The 26807-nt window shown below is 45.8% G+C and overlaps 1 protein-coding gene across 3 annotated transcripts in view; it reads right to left on the minus strand.

Moving 5' to 3' along the window:
* Positions 1-26807, minus strand: part of LOC138503670 (solute carrier family 13 member 1-like) — a 989022-nt gene that overhangs the window by 486793 nt on the left and 475422 nt on the right. For all 3 annotated transcript variants that reach the window (XM_069623570.1, XM_069623569.1, XM_069623568.1), the window contains one exon: positions 24252-24288. In XM_069623570.1, the coding sequence (XP_069479671.1) occupies positions 24252-24288 (37 nt within the window). The remainder of the gene's footprint in view (positions 1-24251; positions 24289-26807) is intronic.

Genomic DNA, 26807 nt, shown 5'->3' on the forward strand with positions numbered 1-26807 from the left:
ATGTCACAAGCCACGGGTTGAGGTGTGGTGGAGTGACCTGCAGAAATGGGCGGAGGCTGAAACAACGGTGTGGCAGGAGGCGAGTTGTATGTCTTGGGAGGAGGAATTGGGCTCCCTGATGGCATGGAAGACACTGATATCCTGCATATTTGGGACAGGGGTGGATTCGGAAGAATCTGATGATAACGATGCCCATTCATGTGTGACAGATACAGAAAACGACATGGAAACAGGCTCGCGAAGGGGGGGGGGGGGAGATCAGGGGAGCAGTGCGCACTAATGGTTGAATGTTAAATGTGATATTGCTAATTGCACTGCGGTTTGGTTTGTATTGTTGGTTGTTTTGAAAAATTAATAAAAATTCATTAAAAAAAAAAAAAAATCCATGCAAGAGCAAATCATTGAGACCAGTAAGGCCTTAATAGAGGAGAAAAAGAGTCAGATTTTGGCATACCACCAGGTAATAGGGGCTGAAAGAAAAGATGTAGGGAGGGACAGAGAACCCCCTGAGCATAACATCAGGACCCCTGTAATCAGTGACTCTAACCCCTTCAGTACCATGGACTCTGCCAGGTTCATGTCCACTGGCTCATATGAACCAAGGGCCATGGGGATGGTAGACTTCAGCAGAATTGGCAACATGGGACTGACAGATCAGCGCTTCCCAGAAATTGATGGACAGGCGTCTCTGTACAGATCCCCAAATGTTAGGGTTAGCCTCTCTGATCAGGAAGACTCCTGTGAGGGGAGAGTCAGGGAACTGGATCCTCAAAATACTGCCTACCAAAGGATCAGTTTGTAAAATTTGGTGGGGAGCTCCATGAACTCAAACTCAAAAAGAGTATCCTAAAGACCTCTTGCCAGCTAGGGCAGTGGGGGCAGGGGATGGGTACTCTGCCAATCCTGGGAGCAGGGGAGAGTCAGAAGACTCGTCTGAGCGCCACAGACATCAAGAAGCTAGGCCCCCACATTCTGCAAGCCCTTCTCAAGCTTGCAGAATCAGGAGGAACCTAGAGGATCAGATAGCCACCTCCTGTAGTAGTGTCTCTGAGTCAGAGGATGAGTGGGCTTGGGTGACTAAGACCAAAAAGGCCAACAAAAGTAAGAGGACTCTACAAAAAGATCCCCTGAAACAGATCAAGGCCATTAGGAGCGTTATAACTCCCTATCACAAAAATGCCAAGTATTCAGTCTAGGAACACCTTGAATTATATGAACAGATGATGGATACTTGTCATCTGAAAGATAGTCAGAGTTGCATCCAATATGTAAAATGGACATTCTCCCCCGAGTACTCTAGCTTCTTTGCGGGGCTGGAGGATCAAAACCACCCAAGATGGTCCACCTATAGGGCGGCCCTCTTAAAACATTTTTCTGCCATAGGAACCCCCCAAGAGGCCCGCAAGGTGGCCTACAATCTGCAATGTGGAGAAGACCAGGCCCCACAAGAATTTGTGCAAGAGCTTAAACGTGCCTTTGCGCAGACCACCAGGAGGGTGCGCACAGACAGAACGGAGTTCATTAACAACTTCTTCCATGCACTCCCCAGATACATTGTGACCCAGCTGGTGAGGGACTTTCACAAGAAGAGATCACTGGACTGGGTCATTGAACAGGGGACCCATATTTATGAAGTGCAGAAACCAGTAGAGAACCAAAATACCAATAAAAACCCCAAATCGGCCAACACCCCTGCTGCTGCTAAGGTGGCAGAGGTGAAGGTTGCCCCCATTTTAGATCTGGAGATGGGGGGGCCTTAAGATATTCCTGTACAGAATCCATCTAACCAAAGAACCAGAAGGCCTTCGGGCCAATCCCAATTAGGTAGTCAGGGAGGTAATCCCACAAATGGGACCCCTAACTCCCCTGATTATATTACCCCCGTTACAAGGGCAACAAACCCATCCTGGGGTATGTGCGTACTCGCCCAGCCCAAGGGGGGATCCAATCAGGTAGGCATTGCCCCAGGAAACTTCCCTCCTAACTTTCCCCAGGAGGGCAGTAATCCCCCAAATGCCGGGTTAAGCTTCTTTCCCCGGTACCTGCAAAACTTCAACCCACAAAACAAACCTCCTTTCATTCCTCACTTTCCTAAAACCAGACAGCCCAATCCGGGAGAGGGGAGGCCAAGGGTGGAGGGTTACCCAAACTATCCTAACCCAGGGTATTATGGGAGAGGGGACAGTTACCCTTCCTGTGATCCACCTAGGATGGACCAGAGACCCCCCTACCAGCCAGAGCGGGTGTCACAACTGGAGCGCCAGGTTCAGAATTTGTCCCAGGATCTGGGTCACATGTTGAGGGCTCAGCAGAACCCTCAGATGAACATGGCGGCCCAGAACTCCACAAACCAAGGGTCTGGTACTCCTGAGCAATGACGGGGAGAGAACCCCGATAACCCACCGGTTCCAAAGGAGGAGGCACGGGGAAGGTGGGTGTAAAGCTTTAGAGGAAGCTTCCTTCCCCACTTGTGAAAAGCCCCTGGCAACTCAGGGAGCAGAACCAAAATATCCTGCCCCCGAAAGTCTGCAACCCAAGGAACAGAGGGTGAGTAGGAGAAATAAAGGACCTAAAAAGACCCATTTTGTGGAGGAAGTTAGTGTCCTCGAATTTGAAGGATTTTAGGTAAATGTGGGGACTGAGTTAGAATCGCCCATCATTTCACCCCAGAATGACAAGCCAGAAAACCACCTTGGCCAAATGTATTCTGGTGACTGCCTCCAAAAAGAGGGTGGGGGGCCCAGAATCAGAACCAGGGGAGCCCAAAACTCCCCCAATATCCAACTGCCACATTTTTCTTACAGATCCCCAAGCTCCCACACAGAATCCTGTCCAAATTACCCCTCTGTCAGAATCAAAAGTCAAGAAATTAACCCATCAACTGGCCCAAAATGCAAATTATCTTTGCCCCCTTGAGGAGAAGGAGGGAAGATGTTATGCCCCGGTCCAAATACAAGGGCAATGTACATTTTTGGCACTGGTGGACACGGGATCCCAAGTCACTTTTCTGTCAAAGAGAGCCTTTGATCAGCTGAATTCAGGAAGGGGGGAGAGATACTGGATACCTCTCACCCCTCTTCCTGGACAACTTCAGAACTTCGATGGGAATGAAATTCCTGTGCAGGGGACTGCGGATTTGGAAATTAAAATTGGGCGACACAAGGAGAAACACCCGGTCATAGTCGTGACTCCGGAAGGCACACCATGTTTACTGGAGAATGACATCCTCTGTATGTTGTCTCCCCTAATATATTGTGTAAACAAGGTCCTCTGGACCCAAACTAACCGACCAATAAAATTAAAACAAAGTGTCAACCATTTTAGTTTAAATGGCACATGCCACATGGTTGAACAAAAACAGGATCACATTGAGTTCCATTTTCAAAACAACCAAATCCCTGAGGTAACAGTAATTGCAGTAGGACAACAAACTGGCGATGGGAATTACTCTCTATTTCTGAAAATCAACCTTGCTCCCCGTCTCAAGTGGAATTCCACACTGGAAGCAAATACTCTGAAATTCTATCCCAATTCACAATCAGAAAATCCCACTTCCACAGTCCAAAATGATGAGAAACCAGCTCAAAGTTTAGCTGACATTCAGAAAATTAGAGAACAGTTATTTATCCCTATTCAGTTAAATGAGGGGAAGGACTCTGTTCTCGCCCGAGTGTGCGTGAACAATGGTAAGAGCTTCATCAGCGAAGCCATGTTCCGAAAACTCCCAAAAGATCCAGCCATTCCCACATTTAAATTGATAGACAAATGGGAAATGGGCCTGGAAACTCCCAATTCCAAACATCTCCTGCCTGGCAGGTGTATGCTCAAAATTTCTATAGGCAACAAAAGTATAGTACATAACTGTTGGGTCATGTGAGATGTCCCTGCTGCATTCTATTTAGGCAGTGACATTCTAAATCGCTTTGCCATTAGTTTGGACCTGATAACCTTCAAAGTCTGATCCCGATTAGCGGGTAAGCCCATGGACTTTGATGATCCAGAGAAAGCATTTCGGTCAGCTCAATTGCTGCAGTATGCAGTTGAAGTTCAAATTGGAGAGGAAGTCACCATCACTATTCCCACTTAAAGTAAAAATTAAAAGAGGACACAAACTGCAAAATCCTGACGCATATGTTCACCTCAACGCCCATCTCCAACAGTAAGGGTTGGGGTTAAACCCAACAGTAAGGGTTGGGGTTAAACCCAACACCATCAGTCAATACAGAACATGACACCATTCCAATAGTAGTGGATAACAGCGACCTTAGGAGTATCACTCTGGGCGCAGGCACCATTATTGGAATGGCGGTTGATGACCACCATTTTTCCATAGATTTAGGTAATTAACTGATAGGACCAATCCCCAATGACTGTTTTGACAGTGATAATGATAGTGACAATGACACGACACCAGACAGGATATCCAACCGGTAGGGGGGGAATTTCCTGGGGTACTCTTCCTGCCCTTATGGTAAGGAAGATGTGACCTGTGATTTCAGGAGGGATGAGGTGATCTTCCAAGTCCACAAGGACTGCCTTCCCTGCCTGGAACCCTCAGTCCAGGTCAATACCTTAACCAGGGACTTCTCCACCAAGCTGGAGGAGGCCCCTGAGATAGCCAAACCAGAGGTCTTTCCGGGCTTCAGGCAGATGGTTGAAGAGAGAGTCAACCTAGCTGATGACTGTAAGACTCTGGAGCAAAAGCAAAAGTTTTCTTAGATTTTCAGGATCTCTTTGCGGTGGACTCATGACTTTGGTCGCACCAAAACCCATACAGCAATTCCCATGGACCCTGGCATGACTCCAGTGTTTGTAAAGCAATACCGCTTGCCTCTCGCATCCATGGAGCCCCTCACAGAAATAATTAAAAACCTTGAGCCCCATGGGATAATTCGTCCAGTCTACAGCACCTTTAATAATCCAGGGCTGGAGATTTTAAAACCAAACGACCAGTGGAGACTCTGTGCTGACCTAAGGGAGCTAAACAAACGGGTCCACACTTCCCGATGGCCTCTTCCCTACATTGACCAAGGGCTGGCCCCGATCCAGGGGTCAAAGGTATACACTGCCATTGACCTGACCAATGGGTACTGGACCGTACCTGTCAGTAGGGAGGACCAATACAAGCTGGCCTTTACCTTCGGGGGGCAGCAGTACACTTCGGATACATCAACTCCGGCAATGAATTTAAAATCTTCTTGCATAAGGCCATGCCCGACTTGGGTGAAAGTGTAACCTGGCCTATCTAGATGATGTTCTGATCAAAAGCTTAACTGTGAGGAACACATAGTGGATATCCGTTATGTTCTGACACAGTTGAGGGCTGCCGGAGCAAAACTATCTTTCCAAAAGGCACAGTGGTGCAGGACCCGCGTCAATTTCTTGGGGGATGAGATAACTCCAGAGGGTCTCTGTCCCCTGGAAAAGAAAGTGGAAGCACTCCTGAAACTAAAAGACCTCACAACTCTGGGTGAGCTAAGGAGCCTCCTTGGACTGACTAATTACAGTAGAAAGTTCATTGAGGATTACGCGGAGATAACAAGACCCCTGATCCATCTGTTGAAGGGGGGAGACAAGTGGGAGTGGGGTCCAGAACAAGCCGAGGCAGTAAGACAACTCAAAAGTGTTGGGCGGCTTCACTGTAACCCTTTAAGTAAGCCCTTGTATTCTCCAAGTTATCAGCGCCTCGATGCCCCTGGGCTGTAGTGCACTTTACAAATACATATAAATATTTTTTTTAAAAAGAAGCCTCTCATAAGCGCCTTGCCTAGCTTATCCCGTCAAAAACAAGGAGTTCCTCTTGGAGACAGGGTTCTCAAACACATGCTTGACTGCAGTATTATACCAAAAGCACTCCTGACAACGGTGTGGGCATTGAAAAATGACTGCCCGTTCATCCAGGGGGAACACATCATAGTGGAGACTCCACACCAGCCTCTGCAATATCTTCAAAGTGACAGAATCCGGCCCGGAAATGTGAGTAATTCCCAAATTACTTCCTGGATTCTGTCAATGCAAGGCTTACCTGTGAAGGTCAGATATGGCCAAAACAAGAAGAGTCCCCTCGCGCAAGGTCTGGCTGACTTGCATGATTGTGCCAGAGAAAACCGTCTCGAGGACGAAAGTCTTAAAATTAAGGAAAACATGGAGGCATACCTCAATTCCCCACACAAAGTCTATGAGTAAGACAAGTATGAGGGAATGCCCACTGTTTATGTGGATGGGTGCTCCTACCATGTTGACAACAATGGGGAAAAGGAACTAGTGGCCGGCGTGGGGAATGCCTGGGCGAATGATGCCCCGGAACCCTCCGCTGGGTACAAAATCGGTCCCCGTAGTAGTCAGGTGGCAGAGCTGATGGCAGTGCATCAGGCCATCCTCACTGCTGTCCAACACCAACTCCACAAACTGGTCATAATCACTGATTCAGATTATGTCCGGAACGGGTTCAAGGAGCACCTGGTTAATTGGAAAATCAGAGGCATGCTATGTGCTAACAACAAACCACAAAAACATGGAAAACAAATACAAAATATTGATGATCTGGTCACCTCCAGTGGGATGACCATCTACTGGAAAAAGATCAAGGGTCATTCCAAAGTAGAGGGACCAGACAAAACTGGAAATGACTTATCTGATCAGCTGGCCAAAACCGGAGCCATCCAAGGGGATTTACTTGAGAGTGAGTCCCTGTTGGGGGAAATCCAGGTCACTGCTACCACTAGGTCCCAGACAAATGCTCACAATGGACTCTCAACTGCCCAGTGGAGTAAGGAGACCCCAGATGCTGATTTAATCATGGCTCAAAAAGGGGATCCAATAATTTGTAAGTTTTATCAACACATTGAGGACCCTGAGAACTTTCCCCTAAAGGATACAGATTGCACTGGGAAGGAGGACCTTAGAGTGTTGATGAAATGTCCCAAAATTTTCCAAATCCAAGACGGTTTTGTTGGTGAGAAAATCCATGTCTGCTGTGACCAGTGGGTGGTCCCTACTTCATTCCGAAGCCTGATGCTAAGTCACGCCCATGATGCGGCCACAGCCGGTCATCTGGGGTTTCATACTACATTAGAAATCTTGCAAGAGGTTGCATACTGGCCACACATGGGGCAGGACCGCGACCAATACTTGAAGTGGTGTGCACAATTTCAGCCAACATCACTCACACACCGTGCTCCCCTCCAAAAGAGGGGGATGACACTGCCTTGGTCAGATTTGCAAGTCGATTTCATCGGGCCCGTGATTCGCTCCTCCAGGGGGAACAAGTACATGTTAACTGTAACATGCTTGTTTACTAAATGGGTGGAATGTCTTCCGGCTCCAAATTGCAAGGCAGAAACAGCAGCTGCCCTGATGATCAATCACATCTTCTCGCATTTTGGACTACCCCAAAGGATTGAGTCAGACCGAGGTAGTCACTTCACCCGCAAAGTGATGACAAAGATGTGGGAGATACTTGGGGTAAAAAGGAAACTACACATTGCATACCACCAGTCCTCTAGTGGTGGAGTTGGGAGGTACAATAAAACCATTGTGACCATATTAAAAAAGTGTGTGGCAGACTCTGGGCCAAGTTGGGATATTCAATTACCCTTTTCCTGATGGCCATCAGATCTACCGCTTCTTCTGCAACAAAAATGTCTCCATTTGAGCTGATGACTGGACGAAGGATGGTGCTACCCCAGCATCTGCTCTATAGAACCCAAGAGCAGACATTGATAAATGCCTCCACAACTCATGAGTATGTTGAGAATCTGAGAAAACACCTTCAACATGCTTTTGCGGATGTTCAGCGGAATCTAGAAAGATCTGCAGACAGTATGAAGACCCACTATGAGGTTAAGACAACCAAAAAGGAATAACAAGTAGGAGACAGGGTCTACTTGTACAATTGCCATAGGAATTAAGCCAAGAAGCGCAAATGTCTGCCCAGCTGGCGGGGAGCTTTTGAAATTGTGGACAAAATCTCACCAGTCGCCTACAGAATCTGCATACCCATGGGAAATTTGACAGAAGGGGAAGACAAGTGGGTCCACATAGACCAGCTAAAGAGTTGCCATCCCAGGCATACTTTGCGGCAAATAGAAGAGCCTACCGGAAACCCAGAGGGAGAGAATCTGCACACCTAGGAAATTGGTAAAATTGTCATTGAATACATGCAGGGAATATTGTAAATTGTCATTAAATGCATGCGTCTATCCCGCTGCTGAAATCCCCCTGGGAACAGTAGTGGGAAAATGTTCATAACCGCGTTATGTTTTGTTTTCTAGTACTGGCACTAAATACACCTAATCACCAAGGAGGACCTCCTCGGGGACCCGGGAGGAAAAACCCAAGAGATCTGGAGTGTCGCTCCACACTGGAAAAGAAAGCAGGGGAGAAGATATTGTTCCCATTCCAACCAGAGCCGGCGAGGAGAGCGTGTCACATCATTCGCTGACGAGAGAAGAAACCGGTGTTCTTCACATGGACAGAAAGAAAAATCCCACATGACCGACTTACCCATGACTGGAAGTCAAGCCGAAGTCCGGGGGGGCGCTTATGTGGGATATTTTTACCCATGCCGATGTGCCCCACTGCCTCACTGTACAAACGAGGAAAGAAACAGCCCAAAATGGATGCGCTAACCCCTCTGCACGCAAAAATCTGCAAAACTGTGCATGTGGCACAATCACAAAAGGCTGTACACCCCTGCCACAAATAGTCAAAGTGGGGGTGAAAACAGAACTCACTGCAGGAGAATGCCAGTGGGTGATATTACATTTTACGTGAAGCAAGGCCACAGAAAAACCGAAAATGCCTGTTAAAATGCAGCTTCCCCAACCAATGGCAACCTTCAACGTGCTGTTTTGGTGCTATATTCAAATTCATTTTCCAGTGAATCATTGAAATTAAAAGTGTACTGAAATCACAGATCCTCCAGGTGGCTCAGAGAAACCTGGCCTCATTGACTGACAGCAGTTGAGAAATGTATCTCATGAAAAACCAGCCCAACATTATTTTCAGTTCCACGGGAAAAATGTGGCTAAAAATGGCAAAACATGTAACAATTTCAGCTGTGCAGAGAGAACTCCAAGCAAAGGCTGAATACATACATCCAGAATGCAGACAAATCCCAGCACTTGAAGGACAGAAATAATGCTGAATAAAATGTGTGTGTTGCAGAGGAAAATCTGATTTAAAAGATTCAGTTTAAATGTGCTTTTTCCATGAAGAAGTGCAAAATCACCTTTTTAAAAGCATGTTTTTGTGAATGGCCCAATTCTTTAAATGGCAACATCACCTATAAACTGTGTTCATTTATATATTGAAAAATGTAGGCAACTTAAAGTAACCCAGTTTGGAGTTAACTATTTAATTCTTTTTGGACAGTGCCGAGCCTGGGAAAGATTGACACTTCAGGTTGACACTCCACTGCTAGCAGGAAGGCTTAATTGATGCTTGAGGTTCTCACATAATTAGACAATGAACTCATTAGAGATTTGACTCTGGCCCAGCCAAGGACAATGGCAGGCTGAACACTGATCCCTGCAGGGGAGAGGCAGGAAACTTCCCTCTGGACCCCCCATCTTGATCAAAGGAATTTGACAGCTGTTGCCTGTTGAAAGGAGAAAAAAAACTGCCAAAAGATATATGTTGTTTAAAAATCCTATTGGGGATTAAGTTTTGAAATCCTTTAACTTTGCAACATGAAGGAGGACAAATCTAAAAATTGGTAGTTCTAAATCTAATTGTATGCTCTTTCTGTGAAGACGTGAGTGAACCCTGTACTACATAAGGAACCAAAGTTACGCAAAAAGAATAATTGTAGCAAAACTATTGATGCTGCAAATATAATATTGTATACCCATGTTCTAGGGGTAATTGCCCAGATATGTACTGGATTAGGAATTTTTAGGCCAAACAGTTATGATTAAAATTGACAAAATTCCACAGAACAACAAAGACAGCTCTCGCTGAGGTGGGAGTTAGATGTCAGGATAACCCACAAAATGTGTAATGTATGTGTCCGAGTTTATTAGAGGGCATCATTATAGAAATGTGCATTTGTGGGAAAGTTAAATTGTGGTTCAAATCAATGTGGGAGTTCCCAAATCACATCATAAAATATGACAGCTCTTTCTGACTTCCAACCAGAAAAAGGCAAGTGCCTTTGACCTATCACAGCCGTGGCAGTGTGGTTTGAAATTCTGCCCCTACCATAAACTTTGTGATGTCACTTGGCTTCTTTATGCTGACGATCTAGTCCTCATTTCCCAAACTCCCAGTGGGCTCCAACATTTATTAAATGTCCTCGATCTTTATGTGACAAAAAATAATCTCACAGTGAATGAACATAAGACGCAAATTATTATTCTTGGGAAACCAAAGTCGTCTCTACGGACTAAATATACATGGTCGATATGCAATAAAAAATTGCAGATCGTGAACGAATATAAATATCTAGGAGTATATTTTAACAACTTTGGCTCAGAAAATGCACTTGAGACAACAATTCAAACCAAATTAACAGGTTTAATTTCACAGGCCAGAATAATTCATGCAAGATTTGGTAAGTTTACTTGCATTCCGATCATGAAATTTTACCAGCAAAAGTTAATACCTGTTCTTATATATGGTTTGGAATCTCAGCTCCCGCGAACTTTTAAATTCTGGAATGGTATTGAAGCAAAATTTTGGAAACGAGTATTTGGACTGCCCAAGTCCACACCGAACATGTTACTGAGATTTGAACTTGGCCTGCTGTCCATTCATGTTCAAGTTACATGGAAAATGTGCACCCTTCTAAGAAAATGTCTTATGGGGATAAATAAGCGAGATAGCCTTGCCATCTTAGCAAATTACCTTTTATTCTCGACTCACTCATTTCCACAAAGATGGAGAACACATGTTATGAATGCCCTTGTTGAAGCACATATATCAATTGATCTATTGATTACAAATCCGAATCGAGCTAAGACTAAAATGTACCAGACCGATTGGATAACCACTCAAGAAAAGTGCCTAAGACTAAAAGATTTTAATAGATCTCTCTTTGGTCACAAGGAATTTGGTAGTATGGCTGAATATCTCATTAAATGTCAATCTGTAAATTTAAGAACGAAAATCTTGCGAAAATCTATGGCCAGTCAATGAAATTTTGGTAAGACGTGGTGTGGTCACAAAGAAGCAGAGCCATTGTCGGTTTTGTAATGATAAATCTCAAACAGAAACGCTTGCTCATATCATTGTCCAATGTAATGCCTTTGTTCCACATCGATTTAAACTGATGAAAGAAATGACATGGCAACATGTCAGTCGATCCTATGATGAAATATGGTGTGAAATTTTCAGTGCAAGAAAAATATCGATCAGCATTGCTGCTATACAATTACTTGACATAGCATTTCCTTATGCAAAAAGAATTTCCTAAAAGTTGCACTTTTTGTACCTGAAAATAGGGAAAAAATACATTTGTAATTTTATATAGTTATTTTTATATGTTGTAACTAAATGTTGATTTTATCTGTTTATCTGTAAAAATGAAAATTTGTAAAGTTGTACTAACAACTAAATCAAATAAAAAAAATAAAAAAAATAAAAAATATAGGAATATTGCCACACACAGACACACACTGATTCCTGACTACATCCTGATTTCCACGCAGCACTTTGTTCCTGACTTCTTCATCCTGTTCTAGAATTCTTCATCTTATTCTGATCCAGACTACTTTGCAAAGCCCAGGCCCAGTATTTGCTGAACTCTTTTCATCTAGGCCAAATCCTGAACCATTCCAAAATCATTTCAGGGAAATCATTCTGATCCAGTTTGGCTTGCTACCATTCATGCTTGCCTGCTGCAATTTTCTATACTGCTAACCTACAGTGTCCAGCCACCAGAAGGGCCCATCCAATCCAATCCAGCCTGAGGTACCAGTCCTATTGACCAGAACCGCCCAGCTGATCCAATTCCACCAGAGGTGCCCTGCTGCCTGTAGACCTGACCTGTGATGACCAGAACCTGACGGTCCAATCTTAATTTACAGTGGACTGTAAGTATAATAAACCCATAGTATATTTGCCTTGTCCTATCCCTCTCTCAACCTATCCCATCTTTAACTTCAGAACCTCTAATATTGTCAGAACGATTTTTGTAACCCTGTAGTAATCCCTAGTGTTCACATTGATTTTTTTCTCATTTGTTTCATTAGACCATAAGCCATTAGTGATTTTGATTAAATAAAGTAATTCCCAGAACGGAAAACAGAGTATCATACGTGAAGAGTTACAAGCGGCCGTGCGTAACTGTGGAGATTCACGGGTGGCATTCTCTTTTTCATTAATATAGTTTAATAAAAATTATGGAAAACCGAATTTCTGCTTTTCTCTGTTCTATTTTTTCAAAAACACCTCATTAAAACTTGTATAACTTCTTCAATTTTATAGCTAGAGACTTAATTTCAACTCAGTTAAACCTAAGACCTCTAGCTACACCCACAACCAACAACAGCATTGCGAAACAGTGTATTGTACCTGTTTTGATTAAACATTGCATAGCGGAAATTAGGAGCGAATTTGCATTTTGCAAAAGTTTTACACGTGTCTTTTCCCATTCAAAGTGTTTCTTAACTCCCATTTTGATTTAAAGTGTGTTATGTTGCTCATCTTGTAGCTCATGTTTGTTAGGACCTGTTCAGTGTTGCTTCCATAAGAATTTCTATCAATTTAAGGATTTTTGCATAGTTTTCATTGTTTCACAAAGCCATTTTCAACTTTCAGTTTAAAAAGTGTCAATTTCCAAAAGCGCTTTTCTCCCTTGTTTGGGAGGGAAGACAGACTATATTCAAACACTGTACTCTGTTCTTTTATTCCTGAATACCTGATACTTACTTACATTTGTGTAGAATTGCTCATTTGAGAATTGAGAACTTTGCAGGGGAAACCTTAACCTAAGCGCTATCTTTTCACCAGCCAAAAGTGTTCTTTTCTCTGTCTTTTATATTCTGTATTGCTATAAGTGAATCCAATTGCCTTATTTATTTCTGAATTGTCTTGTCTTGTCACCACTGAGCCTGAATACTGGTCCACTGTGCCCTGGGGTGTATTTTGAGAAGGGTGTGATATGAGTGGTATATCACTCAGAATATTGAACCTATAGACACAATAAATAAGTATTTCATCTGTGCATTACATGCTAGGCGAGACCCGGGTGTATTGCCTGATTGAAATCCTGAACACTATGAAGACTCATGTTTCCCACATTCAATCTTCTTGTGGCAACACCACCAAACTATTGAATCATATTTTCCCTTTCATTTCAGTTAGCAATTGCTCTCTGCTAGCCACAGCACTAATTGATTCCAGTCTGGAATATTGCAAGAGCCTGCTGGCTGGTACGACAGTTGCTAACCTGCACTGATTACAGGTATCACAAAATGGTGCAGTTTGTGCTATTCATGGTCTGTCAAGACGGACGCCTGTCTCAGGTGCTAGAAGGAAACTGCATTCATTCCCTATTAGACATCGGATTACTCATAAGATCCTCACTTTATCTTTTAAATGCCAGACCAATATAAGCCCTAAATATCTTAAGGATCGCCTAAAGCCCCACATTCCGGGAAGACAGTTATGGCCCATAGACCATCCTACTCTGCACCAGCCCAGATACAAATTGGTCTCGTTTGGATGCACCCTGTATGATGTCCAGGCTCCGTTGTTATGGACACCTTACCTGGTTCAATAAGATCGCAAAGTACCCTTGGCCTCTTTAGAAAATTGGTTAAACACCATGTTTTCAATCTTAATCCAGACTAAATAGCAGTATTTACAGTATTCCCTTGCCGGCTCTGAACCTTGTCTGTCTCTTCTGTTTTTTGTGCGCCCTGGGGCCTATAGGCATGTGGCGGGCTACAAGAATTAAATAATAATAATAATAATGTGATCTAAGCAGATCCACAAGTCTCAGAATTTGTATATAGTGACGAATCCTTGTATGTTGTCCCTTCTCCACAAGTGTGAGCCCCTTCCCATGAGGCCAGGGAGGTGAGACCGCTACCCGATAATCCCCCTGGGGGTGGTACTCGTCGGATGGATCTCATGGGGAGGGATCCCCCTATGGAACTAAGAATGACTATCCGGGTAGAACGTAGTATATCCAAACTATACTACAACCCCCTCATCCTCCCACCCTATACTGGGTGTAATAGTGCCCAGATCATCCAACCTCCTTAAGAAGTACTGAAACGAGTATGTAAACACTGGGACGAAGAAGAATCAAAGTAACCCAGTTGAGAATAATAACATCAGTACCAAGACAAAGAAGAGGCACAGAGTGCAGAACGTTCTGCAGAACCAAAACCAGCATTCTAGTCAATATGGACAATATGTGAGCAACTGGAATATATAATGGGAAGAAGGACTGAAGATGACATTCAGCCTTCCCTCGAGGAGCCCCAAGCAGGTCGGTGGTGAGGCGAAGGGAACAACAGGGAACCGAGATGCAAGGCGAGAAGGTGACATTTCTCCCTACTGGAAGCAGGTTTCTGATACCGACGAAAGACAACGTCGGGAAGGCAGGCCAGCAGGGAACAGCGGCTACGAAGATGCCGTAGGTGGAGCGTAGCACGTGGAGAGCGTGAGACAGAAAAGATTGAGTCCTGGGACCGGCCGTGCCTGAACAGAATCTGCCTGAAGGTAGGGACTTGCCGGGGCTAGCTGGTGGGGACAGGAGAAGAGCCTGGGGCCCTATAAAGAAGGGTAGAAGTACCATAAAGAACTGGGCTGAGAAGAAAGCCTGGGAAAAATAGTGTGAATGAATAAATGCACCTGAAGTAAGGGTCTGGGACCCCCAAGTACAGAAGAGAAAGTATAATGGTTGGGCTGAGAAGAAAGCCTGGGAAAGAGACTGTGAATGATTAATTGCACCCAAAGTAAGGGTCTGGGAGACCAATTACAGAAAAGAATGTGTAATAGTTAAATGGACAATTGCAGAAGTAGTGCCTGGCAGGATAGTGAACCAGGTCTGCTATTCTATCAGTAGAGAAGCCTGAGAAAGACCAAGGGAAGGGAGCCATTCCCCCTGGTGTTGCATTGCAAGAAGCTGGAGAAAAGCCATGGAAAAGGAGTCCTTTCCTCTGCCATTGTGAGAAACCTGAGAAAGACCAGGGGAAGGGAGTCATTGCCCCCTGGTGTTGCTAGAAGCTGGAGAAAAGCCAGGGGAAAAGGAGTAATTTCTTCTGGCATTGTGAGGAGCACGAGAAACACCAGGGGAAAGGGAGTCATTTCCTCTTGCATTGTGAGAAACCTGAGAAAGACCAGGGGAAGAGAGGCATTCCCCATGGTGTTGAGTGAAGCTGGGCAAAAGCCAGGGGAAAGGCAGTAATTTCCTCCGGCATTGTGAGAAGTCTCAAAAGAACCATATGAAGAAGGGCATATCCCCTGGTGCTGAAAATACATCACATCTGGTTTTGCATAATGGACACCACACAGAATAAAGTTTGAACAAGATCCATGGGAAGAGAGCCATACTCCCTGGGCTAGAAGAACACATGGAGATGGGAGACTCTCCAGGGATCCAACAGTAACATCAATAATTATGGTCAATAAGGAATGCTGATGTTTTGGGACTTTGAACTTTGAGTTGGACCAATAACTTGTAGTCCTCTTTAATACCTTTTATTAGGAACTTTGCTTTCACTTTGTAAAAGGTTTGCGACCTGGGGAAGGGAGTCATTCATTCCCCCAGGGAACAGTCCCTTGTTTTACTGGAACCAGAGTCTGCTCTCCAGAAGAAGGGAGATATTTTTCTGCAATAGGAAACCTCACCAATACTTTAAGTTAGTCATAAGTGTAAGAGAAGGAAATAGGTTTCTGACACAGGACATGGAACTTTTTATTTTTCCTGGACATCCATAGTGTTTTGGTTGAGGCAGGGAACCCCCTCCCAGAAGAGAGGGAAAGTTAGGGTGTTCTCTTTATTTTTTTGAACCAATAAAAGTCTGTAGCCAAATGAATGCCACCTGTGTGTCTGCCTCCTCCTTCCACACCCTTACATTCTATTTCTTTTGTCCCTGCTCTATGTCTAGTTTTTTATACCCTCATATACTGGCTTACCAATTGTTCTCACCTATGTGCTAGTGTACAGGCACTCTTCAGGGCAATGCCCCCACCATCTGTAAATGTATTATTGTAAGTAATTTAGGATGGAAATCAACTTCTCTTCTTCAAATAAATACAAATATAAATTAATGGGAGTCCCAGATACACCCTGTTACAGTAATCCACTATGGAGACAAGTAAGGCCTGAATCATTTTAACTATGTGGGTCATGTCCAACACTGGTGCAATCCGTACATGTATATGAAAAATTGAGTACCATCATATGGAGAGTGCTGAGATTTGTGGCGCAAGAGGTGCTGAACAAACGGCACACCTAGATTCTGTGTCACCATCACCGGAAAAAGGGAGAGCCAAGAATAGAGGGACACAGGCTGAGAATCATTACAGTTTGTGGAGGACGGCAGAGAAGAATTTCCAGCTTCAACAAGTTCAGACAAAGACGGCTTTCAGTCATCCATTGTTGAATTGCTGATCGGCTCGTTGTTACATTGGTGATCAAGGACAAACTGTCCACGAGGTAAATTCTAAGTTGGATGTTGTTGCTGTAGATATTGAAATGGATGTTAAAATTGTCGATCACAGAGGTGTGGGGTGGACGCTGATTTATGGACAATCGTTTTATAGACTGCTCAGAGGTCTAGGAGACTGAAGGCTGCAAGGAGGTCATTCTTTATGCTGAAGAGTGTAGCATCTCTAATATCCAGAAGTGGGGATGCAGTGCTTCTATCGGGGCAGAAACTCGATCGCTTGTTGTGAGCAGGGGGTTTCTTTCGCTGTGTGCTTGCACCTGTATACTGGCCCGGCATGCAAGGTGGATGCTGCTACCTATGGAAGGGAGGGCAGAGAAACATCTGGTGTTTGAATGATTCAGTTCTTCAGGGTGAAGGATAAACCATTGACCAAACATGGTATGAGTAATTTCTGCCCCTGGTCTAAAGGATATCAGGGGTTGCTAAAGCTTTGGGTAACTGGGACTAAACCTTCATGGCATGAGTAGGGTACCTTGGATGAGGTGGTGGCTGGATCAGAAAGCAAGGGTGTGGCGATCTCAGAAATGTTGCGATTATGTTCAAATGGTATGTCAAGTGTGTGGCCATAGGACCGAGTAGGACTGTGTATCAACTGGATGACATCCAGAACAGACATGTCAACGAGTTCCTGGGCTGCAATGTTGGTATCCCCCTTTACATCAATCAGAAGAACAAGTTACTTCTTACCTTGTAACGTTCTTTCGACGGGATGTTCCTCCGACGTATTCCTCATCTTAGATATATATCCTTCCAGCTCTGCTGGCCTCGGAAAATTTTTTCTCCAGAGGGCGCTGCGCGTCGACGTCCCTCGAGTCGATGACCCTCGACAGCCGCCGTATCGACGCTCGACGTCATCCTGCCTATAAAGGCAGCGCGCAGCGTCCGTTGCTCAGTTCCGTTTTGTAGCCCAGAGTATTACTGTTTGGACTAGACTAATCACCCTGAAGGAGCGTAAGCTGCAACAACAAGGGAAGTAAAACTGCGGGGATGGATGGGAGGGTCGATGAGGAATACGTCGGAGGAACATCCCGTCGAAAGAATGTTACAAGGTAAGAAGTAACTTGTTCTTCGAAGGGATTGTGTCCTCCGACGTATTCCTCATCTTAGATAGGCTCCCATAGCAGTATTCTATATTCGGAGGAGGGAGTACTGACTTCACGCTGTCTTCTATTGGTGAATAGAATGCAGTACAGCCCTTCCAAACCTAGTCTCTTGACTAGAGGAGGAATCCAGATTGTAAAAACGTGTAAAGGTATGGACAGACGACCATGTAGCGGCCGCACATATGTCTTTAATCGGCACGCCTCTTTTGAGGGCCGATGAAGCTGCAATACCTCTGGTCGAATGAGCCCTAAGGTTTTGAGGGGGCTCTTTCCCTGCCAGTTTATAACATTCCAGAATGGCTAGAATGATCCATCTGGAAATGGTCTGCTTAGTTATTGGTAACCCCAGCTTGTGACCTGCGTAGCCTACAAACAGCTGGTCTGCCTGTCTTATCCTGGCTAGTCTACTAATGTAAAAACTTAAAACCCTCCTACGGTCTAGTCTGTGTAACCTCTCTTCCTCTTTCCCCGGGTGAGGAGGAGGATAGAAAGATGGTAGGATAATCTTCTGAGAGATATGGAATTCAGAGACTACTTTTGGGAGGAAATTAGGCTTCACTTGCAGGACAACTTTGTCTTTGTGAAAGATTGTATGAGGGGGTTTACAAGAAAGAGCTTGTAATTCGCTCACCCTTCTAGCAGATGTAAGTGCTATTAATAAAACAGTCTTAAGGGTAAGGAATCTTAACGAACAAGAATGGAGAGGTTCGAAAGGTGTCCCCATCAGGAAAGTTAATACTAAGTTTAAATCCCATAGGGGAACTTGGAATGGTCTTGGGGGATAAACATTGGTTAACCCCTTTAGAAACTGTATTACCAAGGGTAATTTGAAATAGGATGGTTCCTCCGCAGTACGCTTAAAGATAGATAGCGCTGCGAGATAGCCCTTAATGGTGCCAACTTGAAGGCCTGAATTTGCCAAATATAGTAGGAAGGACAAAACCATTGGTGTACCACATGAAAATGGGTCGATATTCTGTTCTCTACACCAGCTGCAAAATCTGTTCCAACGGCAGCGGTATAAAGACTTTGTTGCTGGCCTCCTTGCCGAAAGCAACACCTCCATAACATCATCAGGGAGGTCCCAATCCTTGTACCTCAGCCGTTCAGAAGCCAAGCTTGAAGGTTGAGGGTTTTGATGTCTGGATGGAGAACCTGACCTCCCTTCTGTGAGAGTAGGTTCTCTCTGAGAGGAAGTCGAAATGGAGGGCAGATGGACAAGTCTAGAAGGTCCGGGTACCACGTTCTCCTGGCCCAATCCGGGGCAATTAGGATCATGGTTCGCCGGAATCTTCTCAACCTCCTGATCATTTGAGGAATGACAGGGACCGGTGGGAACGCGTACAGAAGCGGAAACTCCCAGTCCACTATGAACGCGTCTCCCAGAGCTCCTCTCGGAGGAAATTCCCTTGAGCAGAACAGGTCGCATTTCCTGTTTAGGCTGGTGGCGAACAGATCTACCTGAGGGGTTCCCCAAAGGGCGAAGATCTCTTGAAGGACTTCCTGAGCTAGCTCCCACTCGTGAGAGACTGTGTTCTGCCTGCTCAGAGCGTCCGCTGTCAAGTTCTTCTCTCCGGCTAGGTGAACTGCCGATAGAGAGATTCCTTCTTGGATTGCCCAAAACCAGAGCTGCATCGCCTCTCTGCACAGGGGTAGTGATCCTACGCCTCCTCTTTTGTTGAGGTAATGCATGGCCACCGTGTTGTCCGTCATTATCAGGACGTTCTTCCCTTGTACAACTGGCAGGAAAGCCTTCAACGCAAGTTTGATGGCTCTCAGCTCTAACAGGTTGATGTGTAGTCTGGACTCCGATGGAGACCAACGACCGCTGATGGTCAAGTCGTTGGCGTGGGCTCCCCACCCCGTGAGTGAGGCATCCGTGACTACTGTTATCTCCGGCCAGGGTTGCCAAAACTGTTCTCCTTTCAGAATGTTCTCCTGACAGGCCCACCACTGAAGGTCTCGAGCCACCCTGCCGGGAACCTGAAGAAGATCTGTCATTCTCCCTGAGAATTGTGACCACTGAGTCCTCAGTGCCCACTGGAGGGATCTCATTCTCAGGCGAGCCTCTGGCACAAGGAAAATGCAGGATGCCATGAGGCCTAGCAACCTCAAAAAGTCGAAAGCTGGGAGACGTTGGGCAAGTTGGAACTTGGTAACCATCTGTAGAATATCTTGAGCCCTCACCTCTGGTGGCGAGGCTTTTCCCAGGGAAGTATCCAGGATCGCTCCTGTGAACTGGAGTCTCTGCGATGGTATCATTTGAGACTTCTTTAAATTGAGGGAGAAGCCCAGCTTGTGAAGGGAGTAGCATACGTGATTTAGCTGGATCTGAGCTTGCTCCGGAGAAACAGCCCTTATCAGCCAATCGTCCAGGTAGGGGTAGACGTGAATCCCTTCCCTCCTTAGACTTGCCGCCACTACCGACATTAACTTGGTGAAGACCCTCGGGGCGGAGGTCAGCCCAAAAGGCAGTACTCGAAATTGATAGTGAGAGTTGCCAATTGCGAACCTCAGGTATTTCCTGTGTTTGAGATGGATAGGCACATGGAAATAAGCGTCCTGAAGGTCCAGAGATACCAACCAGTCCTGAAACTGAAGGGCCTGGAGGATCTGAGAAAGAGTGACCATCTTGAATTTGTCTTTCCTGAGGAATTTGTTCAATTCTCGCAAGTCCAAGATGGGTCTCAGTCCTCCGTCTTTCTTTGGAACGAGAAAGTAAGGGGAGTACCAGCCCTTGTTCCTCTCCGCTACAGGTACCGGTTCTATGGCACCTTTCTCTAGCAGGTCTATAATTTCCTGCAAGAGGAGCGGATCTGGAGCTTTCTGAGAGCTGATCCCCGGTGGATGACTCTGAGGTATACGTAGGAAAGGTAGGCAGTAACCTTGGGCAACTGTTTCCAATGCCCAAGCATCTGACGTGATAGCCTGCCATTCTGCCAGATGTTGAGTCAACCTGCCTCCTACAGGTGTCCTGTGAGGGAAGTCCTCAGAGTGGTTTTGGGGCGGCTGATGCAGATGCCGATGGTAAAGAGGCACCTGCTGTTGCTGCGGCTTTAGAATATCTACCCCGTCCACCTCGGGTAGTTCTTCTTTGACCCCTTTGAGCCGGTCGTCCTCTACCTCTTCCGAATGAGGAGTAGAAGCGAAAGGACTTGCCCCTCGCAGAGGTTCCTGTGGGACGAAAAGGAGTCTGACGGATTGCAGCTCCTAGGGATTTTGCTGCTGCTTTTGAAGTTTGCAGTTTCTCTAAACTGTCATCCGCCTTTTTCCCGAACAAAGAAAAGCCATCAAATGGCATGTTCAAGAGCCTGGCTTGCACATCTGGGGCAAAACCCGACTTTCTCAACCAAGCGAATTGCCTGGTTGATGTACTTGCCGCCATTGCTCTGCTGATACTGTCAGCCGAATCAATGCCCGTCTGGAGGGATTCGCACATAGCGTCTTTACCGTCCTGTATAATATTCAGGAACGCATCCCTTTCTTCTCCCTCCGGGATGCAGTCAGCCGCTGTAGAAGCACACTCCCAAAGTGTATGGCTGAACCTAGCAAGGGTGCAAGTAGCATTAACAGACTTTAACGCCATGCTACATGCTGAAAAGACTTTCTTAGCCATATCATATTTTTTATCGTCCCTGTCCTGTGGGACAGTAGGATAAGCCGTCTTGACGTCGGTAGAGGATGCTGCTTGTACCACCAGACTTTCTGGGGATGGATGTTTAGACAAGAACTCTGGGTCTGTGGAAGATACCCTGTACTTTGCAGACAGTTTTTTATTTACTGCTGGTATTACATCTGGGGTTTCCCAGTTTGTCATGATCTTTCTCTGAAGAGCTTCATGAAAGGGCACCACTGGATCCTCTTGTGGGCCTTTGTCAAGAATATCCGTGAGGTCATCTTGCTGGAAAGATTGTGAAGGTGTAGACCACCCCATGAACTCTGTAATTCTGGCCATTAAGGCTCTGTAGGGGGTTTCAGCATGCTCCCCCGGGTCTGGTTTAGCAAAATCCACCTCAGGGGAAGTGTCTAAACCACTTGCCTCATGTAAAGAATCATGAAGATCCTTTAATCTGCGCTCTTCAGAGGAAAATTCCTCTCTAACTGGGGTTACAGGTCCCTGTAACTCATCTTGTTCTGACAAATCACCCTCTTCTAAAATTGAGGATATAGTTCTCAATTGTTCTGAATTAATAAAGGGAGTAAATCCCATTTCCAAGGCAGAGGGTGCTGAACTTGTCATTATTGGCCTCGAAAACGTCGATGTCGTCGACGCCGACGTCGAAGGCTTCGAGCGTGGCGTCGAAAACAGAGGTGGAGGCCCCGAGGACCTCGACAGAATTGGAATTTTACTCGACAATATCGACGCCGAGGACCTGGGAATCGTCACTGGATGTGTGGTCATCGTGACTTTTCTCGGCGTCGACGCCGGTGTCGAGGCCGGCGTCGAGTCGACAGACCTGTGTGTCGAAGGTCCCTTCGACAACGGCGTCGAAGACCTCGACGTCGACGGAACCTTCGTCGACGGCGTCGACGGAACCTTCGAGGAAGGTTTGGAGGTCATGGTCCTACTCGAGGGTTCGAGACGCGCTCGAGAGGTTTCTTTCGCCGGGTACTGCGACTCGCGGCGTTTTTGACCTTCGGGTCTTTCGACCAGAGCATCGCTCTCGGCAGTCTTCGAGGGGGTCGAGGCCGCTATCTCGAAGACGCTCATCATGTTTTTTCTGAATTCCTCCCATTCAGCCCGGGAACTATGTTTCGTGGGGCAAGGGATTATTTTTGGCGAAACAGAGGAAGAGGAAGACGGAGAAGGGGATCTTCGACGTCTCCTCTTCGAGTGTTTCGATCTCGAGGAGTGATGAGACCCACTCCGAGACCTGGAGCGTGAATGGTGACGAGGAGACGAATGTCTCGACTTCGTCGAAGAAGAAGAAGCTTTAAAAGTCTTACCTTTCTCCAGCTTCCCCCTACGCTCCTTCAGGGCCTTAGCTGTCATGGACATACAGTCCTCGCACTCCGAACAATGGTGTTCGGCTCCCAAGCACCACAGACAATTTCTGTGAGGATCGGTCAACGACATCTTTTTCCCACAATCTCGACATTTTTTTAAGCCGGATCGAGGGGTTGTCGGTTCCGACGAGGAAGCCATCGAGTACGATTCGAATAACTTGAAGTAAATATTACTAAGAACTGAGCAACGGTATTCCGAGGCACCGAGTAGCGCGGAAAAACGGAACTGAGCAACGGACGCTGCGCGCGGCCTTTATAGGCAGGATGACGTTGAGCGTCGATACGGCGGCTGTCGAGGGTCATCGACTCGAGGGACGTCGACGCGCAGCGCCCTCTGGAGAAAAAAATTTCCGAGGCCAGCAGAGCTGGAAGGATATATATCTAAGATGAGGAATACGTCGGAGGACACAATCCCTTCGAAAAACATCTTCTACACTTACCTCTTCTACAGTCACTTCGTCAGATGTTTACTTCTATATGCATTTCCTTGATGCATTTACTTCTTGCTTTCATTTCATCTAGATCTTTACATTGTCAAGGTGGCCATGGATATGGTTAAGTTTAGCTTTAAGCTTAAGTTTGGGATCAAGGAGCAAAAGGGGGGGAATATGGTTTAGCAAAGAAGGGGGCTACAAGGGGTCTACTTATCTGATGACAAAGTGAATCTTTACAGAAGTGACAAAGTGAATGTAGAGTGTAGTCAATGCAGCAGAAGACATATATCCTACAATATTGCAGGGCTCAGTATTCAGGTTTGAGATATTCATCCTAATAATTTATGGAAAGTCATCCCTGTTGAGTTATATTTGAAACCCTAAGCCCCATTGACATTAATCCCATTCCCAGCCTATTAGTAGACAGTGAAAAGAGCAAGGTAAGAGCTGTACCTGAGAGATTAGCCATAGGATGGCACTCCTATTGTTTAATCCCATTTGATGCATTGTTTTTTCGGCTTTAGCCTGAAGAGGCTTATCCTGTTTCATTATAAAGTAACGCAGACGTTCACCCAACAGGCAACAAAAGAAAAATAAATAATAACAATCCTTAGTCACTACCACCTGTGACGCGGTGTAAATGGTATGAAGTTCAGACACTTGAGTTTGAATTCATGTAACCCTGCCCGGAGATTGCTATACTCCGCTCGGACACAACTGTCACTGTCCATAATGACTTTTGTCTTTTTTTCTGTAACAAAGACCTCCCTGGCTTAATATGATATCCATCTGTGAATTATGAACCAGAGAAAAACACGGCAATGTCCACAAAAGTCAGGTTAGAAGTCTCTGTACATTTTCAGGAGATTCCACAAAATTATTGTACTACATGTAAGAAGGCGAAAATGGGTCCAACTCCACCGGGACAGATCATAATTACAGCTCCTCTTCATTAGTCTCACGTTCGGTCTGTTACATGACAAAAAACCACAGTAACCATTGCAAAGGTGACAATGGGAGTTTGAACACATTTTATGTGACACCCAGATATTTACACATATGAGAAAATAACTTACCTTTCTGATGAGGGTGCTAAGCCAATCTTTGGTGTAACTATGAAATGAAGCACAAAAAAAAAAACTTATGTAGACAGTAGACTTTTCTATTTAGTAAAATACATCTTTAGGAAAAGAATCAGCACAAACAGCTCTTCCATATTCTTTGCATTTTAAAATCGGGACAAATTAAATTGTTTGTTCAGTGTTCTTTCGAAAATAGTGGAAGAAACGGCACAATCTACAAGTGTTGCTCTCCCACTTGCTAGAAGAATGTATCTGACAATGTGCTGATAAATGGTTTGTTAGTTTTGGGCTGTTAGGGGTGCTTTTGAACAAGATGCTTAGACATAAGCTTTAGAATAAAAGGTATGTGGGATGCATGAGACAACAACCACCTTGTGTCTTGTCTAGTGGGTTCGAGAGTCCTACTGTAGAAAACACCAAACTGTGCAGCAGTCTTTTGTGGTGCTTTCTACAGAGATTTACTTGTAGTCCATTTCTCTTTCCATAACTATGCTGGGATGGCCTGACAGTGACAATGGAGATGCACGATAGGCAAGTTCCACTAAGCAGCAGAAGTTCATCCAAGTGTATCTGCATTTAGAAGAGACTTTCTGCCACTTGCACATATGAAACCTATACTTTGCAAGTACGAGAAAGCAAAGCCTCCCAGAGTGGATGCTGAAAGGACAGTGAGGCATGCCGCTCTGGACAATGTGCTAAGGTCTGTGGTCAGTCAATCTGGGAGGCTGAACACTGATAAAAGGAGAGGGGAGCAGAATCCATGCTCTCCCTCCTGACACACAATCTGGCCCCTTTGCCTTCGCATTAGGGAAAGGCACCAAGTAGTTGCAAATGAGAGCAAGCATGACATGCTCCTTTCCCTATAGTGATAGTGATATTGCATTTGTAACGCACCTGTACACAAGTATTTCTAGGCACCACAAGACAAGGGAGTGGAGACAGAGGGAAGACAAGACAAACGATCTTATTAGGCCTTGTGACATTCAGATCGTGCACGTGTGACAACAAGAGGTGTAGGGGAAGGGAGTGGGGGAAGTGCAAGGGAGAGGGTAGGGGGAAGTGCGGTCAGGACCAATAAGGCTCTGGGTAAGTGCGACCAGGGCAGCGCAGCTCTGGGTAAGTGCAAGTCAGCAGGCGGGCTGTGGAGGTTACAGATTACAGCCCCTGAGTGTGCACTATGCCAGGAGCCAGTGCAAGGAGGACTTGTCATAGAGGTACGCAGTGAGACTTTGAGGGTACCAAGCAACCAGTTGGTGCATCAGACAAAAAGGTTAGCAGGGGTGCGAGAGAGAGAAGGCAGGGGAGAAAAAGAGGGACTTGTGTTCCATACAGAACTTCAGATATCCGGCTCAAGGGAGGCCATTGCAGAGGGAGTCACCTGCAGAGGACAGGGATCTACCTCCCCACTCTCTGTCTGGAGAAACGTCTGACCCGTAGAGTGTTGGAGATGGTAGCCACTTTCCAGGGATCTGTAGCTGAGCGAAGGGCTCTGGAAGGGAGGTACTTAGAGTTGGATGTAGTGCAGTCATATCGCCTCTGCAAGGAAGCGGGGCACTGCAATCCTGAGGAGCACTGCAATCCTGATATATATCCTGTGCAGTTTCATACCTTGCATCTTCTGACAAGGTCTATGTTAGGGAGAATGTTCATTTTAGTGCTTAATTCCTCCCACCTTAGAGACCCCCAGCTCTTTTGCTGGATTTAGGACTTTTTAATTTTAATCCTGGAGTGAGTGAGACCTTTTTCTCACTCTCTCGTGTGTTTTTACCTGATTTGGACTGTGTTTCCACTGTTTTTGGAGTCTGATAAACTCCATAGGCATCTGCTTTTTGTATGGTGACACACAGCACCTTCAGTGCAGTGTTATAGGGAAATCCTTTTATATTTCTCATAAGGTTTGAATACCTTTTGAGGGGGCGTGGTTTGCTGCCATGAAGTAGATCATCTCCTGCATTAGCTCCCGCCCGATCCTTTAAGATCTGTTGGAAAGATATGCGTTTATGCTGACATATGGGCCGAAAACAAGCAAACTCTGGAAGTAACTCCCTGTGAGTGCTCAGTCGGGAGTGTAGGAGGGAACCTTTCATGGAACGCCAGTAACGAGGCACAGAAAAGTGAGATCGATAACAATGCCCGGACCAAGATGGTGACCGGGACGCAGAGACAAGGCTGACTGTGTGACTGGGGCTCGGACGCAGTGTGAGGCAAGTATATCCGAGCAGAGGAGGTAAGAAGCCACAGAGGAAGGTGCGGCCGCCCGGGAAAGCAGTGGGGCACACACAGCACCAAGAAGGGAAGACTGGCGCCAGCACGGTAAGACCGGATAAACACACACAGAGGTACACAGAGCAATGATCACAGGTGCCTGTGGGAAGAACGCGAATGCCAGGATCATCACCGCAATAAGGGCAACACGCAGAGCAGAGCATGCAGCCCCTCTAGGACTGCTCGACATCCACCGTAGGGCTGCAAAAGCAGCGGCTTACTCTAGCGAACCTGGGCTGGGCGGTGTTGCTGAAGAGCGGTATCCCTCTTTCTCTGGGGCACATT

The sequence above is a fragment of the Ambystoma mexicanum genome, chromosome 11 (assembly GCF_040938575.1).
Source record: "Ambystoma mexicanum isolate Mex_15411 chromosome 11, UKY_AmexF1_1, whole genome shotgun sequence".
NCBI lineage: Eukaryota > Metazoa > Chordata > Amphibia > Caudata > Ambystomatidae > Ambystoma > Ambystoma mexicanum.